This window comes from Dama dama, chromosome 24 (genome assembly GCF_033118175.1).
Source record: "Dama dama isolate Ldn47 chromosome 24, ASM3311817v1, whole genome shotgun sequence".
Classification (NCBI taxonomy): Eukaryota; Metazoa; Chordata; class Mammalia; order Artiodactyla; family Cervidae; genus Dama; species Dama dama.
The window spans coordinates 53221276-53226036 of NC_083704.1; the positions used below are offsets into that span (position 1 = coordinate 53221276).

At 47.7% G+C, this 4761-nt stretch overlaps 1 protein-coding gene across 1 annotated transcript; it reads left to right on the top strand.

Annotated features, from left to right (window-relative positions):
* Positions 1-300: 300 nt before the first annotated feature.
* LOC133046279 (IQ domain-containing protein F1-like) lies at positions 301-2928 on the top strand. The gene is given in 4 exon segments (XM_061129200.1): positions 301-354; positions 541-657; positions 792-854; positions 2482-2928. Coding segments are annotated over 4 exon segments (630 nt in total). The 5' UTR covers positions 301-351.
* The last annotated feature ends 1833 nt before the right edge of the window (positions 2929-4761 follow it).

The window sequence follows — 4761 nt, forward strand, 5'->3', positions numbered from 1 at the left end:
TTCAACAGTTATGTTATAGGCTGTAGTATAAATGGACTATAAACCATTAGATCAATGCCCGATTTTACCAACTGGGGATGTCACCAATGACTATCTTTATACACCTTTATATCAATGGGCCACTCTTTCCAGTGTCTTGCTTTTGGCCGTTTCCAGCAGAAGAGAACGGATAGCACTGTTGCCTCTTCTTTGGAGGGGGCTTAACTCTTGGGAGCCATGCTGGTCCTTGAGTCATAACTGCCCTTATGACATCACAGGTCTGCCACCCTGACTCTTTTCTCCCATGCCATGACTAGAGGAACACAGACCTGAGGGGATTTGAACCATCTACACCCAATCCATGTGGAACCAATGGTGAGTAAGACAGAGACTGACACACTAGGCATTTTGGGGATGTCCCCATGAATCTCAGGGTGAGAGAACTCCCCCTAACTTCTGACTACTCTGGGAAGCCCTGTATACTAGGGATGTGTGGCTTGCTTACTGGAGAGAGAGGGAGAGCAGCCTCACTCTTGCCTTTCCTCTATCTGCTGATTGCAGGAGACAGACCAGCCTAAGACAGTTGATGAAAACACTAAAAATGAACCTCAGGAGAATAAGGGGTTGATGGAGAAAAGTGTACCCTCAAACCCATCGCCGACATCAAAGAAGGCAAAGGTAAGAGGAGCCCTGACTTGGATTCTCTGGGCTTTATGTCCTAATATTGTGGCTAATGTCTTTGGTATGTTCCAGAGCCAAGAACAGGAATAAACTCTTTCTTGTCTGTCCCTCTTTCCCATTTTTTAAAAAAGGCTAAATAAGAGAACAAAGCAGCAACAAAGGGAGTGGATGATGCTGATAAGAGATCACGAGCAGTATGATCCCCTCACCCAGATGACATGGGGCTGGGAGTGCAAATGTGGGAGTTGTGTTTATGGAATGGAATGGCAAATATTCTATTTAGAAGCTGGGTTTAATCAATGGTGTGTGTGTGTGTGTGTTTGAGCATGTGTGCATGTATATTTGCTTGCTGATTAACATTTAAAGTTTGAAAGTCAAGAGAAGTGAAGATGAGGAAGAGATGAGAGGCAGTATTTTATGGGATGGGGGAAACTTTAAACACTATGACATTGCAGAGGAAGAGAGCAGGTTGTGAATTGGAGCTGGAACCAAGGATGAAAGGGCAGGATAGCAGAGGAAGTCATTTCTTCAGTAGGTGTGTGGGGTCTGAAGGGAAGAGTCATAGAGCCTGGTTAGGGTGGGCAGTCTCAGGTGGACTTTGATAACACTCTGATCATGGAATTCTGGCCTAAGGTTGGCCAAGCTGACCCATGTAATACTGGGTAGCCAGAACAAACACATGGAAAAATGCTAAACATCACTCATTATCAGAGAAATGCAAATCAAAACCACAATGAGGTACCATCTCATGCCAGTCAGAATGGCTGCTATCCAAAAGTCTACAAAGAATAAATGCTGGAGAGGGGGTGGAGAAAAGGGAACCCTCTTACACTGTTGGTGGGAATGCAAACTAGTACAGCCACTATGGAGAACAGTGTGGAGATTCCTTAAAAAACTGGAAATAGAACTGCCATATGACCCAGCAATCCCACTGCTGGGTATACACACCAAGGAAACCATAATGGAAAGAGTCACGTGTACCCCAGTGTTCATCACAGCACTGTTTACAATAGCCAGGACATGGAAGCAACCTAGATATCCATCAGCAGACGAATGGATAAGAAAGCTGTGGTACATACACACGATGGAATATTACTCAACCATTAAAAACAATGCATTCGAATCAGTTCTTATGAGGTGGATGAAACTGGAGCCTATTACACAGAGTGAAGCAAATCAGAAAGAAAAACACCAATACAGTATACTAATGCATATGGAATGTGCATATGTATGGAATTTAGAAAGATGGTAATGATGACCCTATATGCAAGAAAGCAAAAGAGACACAGATGTAAAGAACAGTCTTTTGGACTCTGTGAGAGAAAGTGAGGGTGGGATGATCTGAGAGAATAGCATTGAAATATGTATATTATCATATGTGAAACAGATCGCCAGCCCAGGTTCGATGCATGAGACAGGGTGCTCAGGGCTGGTGCACTGGGATGACCCTGGGGGATGGGATGGGGAGGGAGGTGGGAGGGGGGTTCAGCATGGTAAACACATGTACACCCATGGCTGATTCATGTCAATGTATGGCAAAAACCACTGCAATATTGTAAAGAATTAGCCTCCAATTAAAACTAATTAATTAAAAAAATACAGGTAAGAGGTCGATATGATGTGTCCATGCCCATTAACCAGAGGGGAACGAGAAAGGACACCTACTTGGCCTGTGGGTCCAGCCAGCATCTTGCACAGTGCTCCCGAGGTTCAGAGGAGGAGTGATTGCTCATAGGGTATCAGGGACCCTTCGTGGCACATCCTGGCGCTGAAGTGGGTGGGGAATATCCTGTCAATATCTCCTTTTTTTTTTCTCGTTAGGTCACAAAACCCCAAAATAAGCGTCCCATCAGTGATCCAGAAGCAGTAAAGATTCAGGCCTGGTGGCGGGGCACCCTGGTACGCAGGACGCTACTGCACGCGGCGCTCAGAGTGTGGATCATTCAGAGCTGGTGGAGGGTCAAGCTGACGCGGCTGCAAGAAAACAGGCGGCGGGCAGCTCTGGAGAACTTTACACGGAAGGAGTGGGCAGCAGTCAGGCTGCAGTCCTGGGTCCGCATGTGGCGCATCCGTCGGCGGTACTGCCGTCTGCTCAGTGCCGCCCGCATCATCCAGGCCTACTGGAGGTGCCACTCCTGCACTTCCCGGGGTTTCATCAAGGGCTACTACAGAGTCACGGCCAACCAGCTACATCTCGAACTCGAGATCTTGCTGGGCTCAGGGCCTTGCATTGTGACGGAGTGTATTCCCCTTCCAATAAAGCAGTGAAGTGGTCTTTACCCAGCCCCTCTCTGCTTGATAAACTCCAGGATGTCAGGGCCAAGGGTGGCAAATGGTTAGCATCTCACATGCTAGCTCTGAGGAATTGGCACAGGTTGTCTGAGGCGCTGAAGTTTTCTGAGGAAGAGGATTCTGAGCCCTAGTCCAGATTAAGCAGAGATTGTGATTGATTAGCAATGTCTGACACAGGCAGGGAAGTTGGGAGTACAGATCTGCCATGTCGCCAACTCAGAGTCCCACTCATGTTTGTTCAATGGAAATGGTGCCTCTCCCCAAGGCTGGGTATAATGGAAGCCTGGGGCAGGGGTGGCCCCACCCCACACAGCAGCACATTTGCCAGGAACTCACCCCAGTCTATTTGCTCTGGGCATGATCTTCCATCCTCATGACTGAGGGGAGCCCAGCCACCCCAAGGTCTCGATCCTGGCTCCGGTTGTTTCATAAACTGCGCCCCCCACCCCACCCCCTGTAAATGGAGGACGAGGAAAGACGGAAGAGGCAGACTACCTCAGATCAGTAGGTGGCAGGTTTAGTAAGCAAGGGAACTTATTTACAAGGCTTGTCTTGGGCAGCCACAGACAAGTAGATCTTTGTTCTGCACTTGCTTGCCAGCATTTTGAAAGTTTATATAGAAGCCTTAATGGGGTACAGCCACATATACCATCCAGATATTCTCATTAACACATTACTCTCAAGGCTACATCCTTGAAAATGCCTCTCACTGTGGGAATGGTGGGTAGATCATACACTTCAAGGACAATGGAGGCAGCGTTCAGTTCAGTTCAGTCACTCAGTTGTGTCCAACTCTTTGCGACCCCATGGACTGCAGCACGTCAGGCTTCCCTGTCCATCACCAACTCCCGGAGCTTGCTCAAATGCATGTCCATCGAGTCACTGATGCCATCCAACCATCTCATCCTCTGTCGTCCCCTTCTCCTCCTGCCTTCAATCTTTCCCAGCATCAGGGTCGTTTCCAATGAGTCTGTTTTTCGCATCAGGTGGCCAAAGTACTGGAGTGTCAGCTTCAGTATCAGTCTTTCCAATGAATATTCAGGACTGATTTCCTTGAGGATTATTGACTAGTTTAATCTCCTCGCAGTCCAAGGGACTCTCAAGAGTCTTCTCCAACACCACAGTTCAAAAGCAATTCTTTGGCACTCAGCTTCACATCCATACATGACTACTGGAAAAACCATAGCTTTGACTAGACAGATCTTTGTTGACAAAGTAATGTCTCTGCTTTTTAATATGCTATCTGGGTTGATCACAGCTTTTCTTCCAAGGAAAGGGAGAGGGTGACGGGGATCCAATTGCCCAGGTCTATCTTGTGTGTGAGCAGCAGTATGTCTTTTCAACGACCCCTTCCAATAGCTCCCTGCTCACTTTAGGGGCTGTAATTTCACACTTGGCCTCCAAGTTAGAATCTGAACCCCAAACTGAAAATGGTTAGAGTGCATAGCCCCTGTCCTCATTCCTACCTCAAACTCTGTCCCTCACTCTCTGACCCTGAATGGAGGCTTAGACTCATTCTCTTCCAGACCTTACTGATGTGGGAGGCTCCAGAGGCTTGGGGTTGGGGGTGGGGAAAGAAGGCATTCCACTTCTAGCTGAACCTTGTAATGAGTGTCAGCCCCTAGGTGATTACAGACCCAGAGCTGAGAAGGCAGAAGTTGGGTCTCCCTCACCCTCTCCCCAAGTTTCTGCAAGAACTGGTCCTCTGACAGTCCCTTCTTGTGACAAGCTGCTACCTGGGGTTAGACTGGGGCCTAAGTGTTGATAAAGGGCCAATTAAGAGGTCAAGCTTAGGCTGTCCTTCTGCCC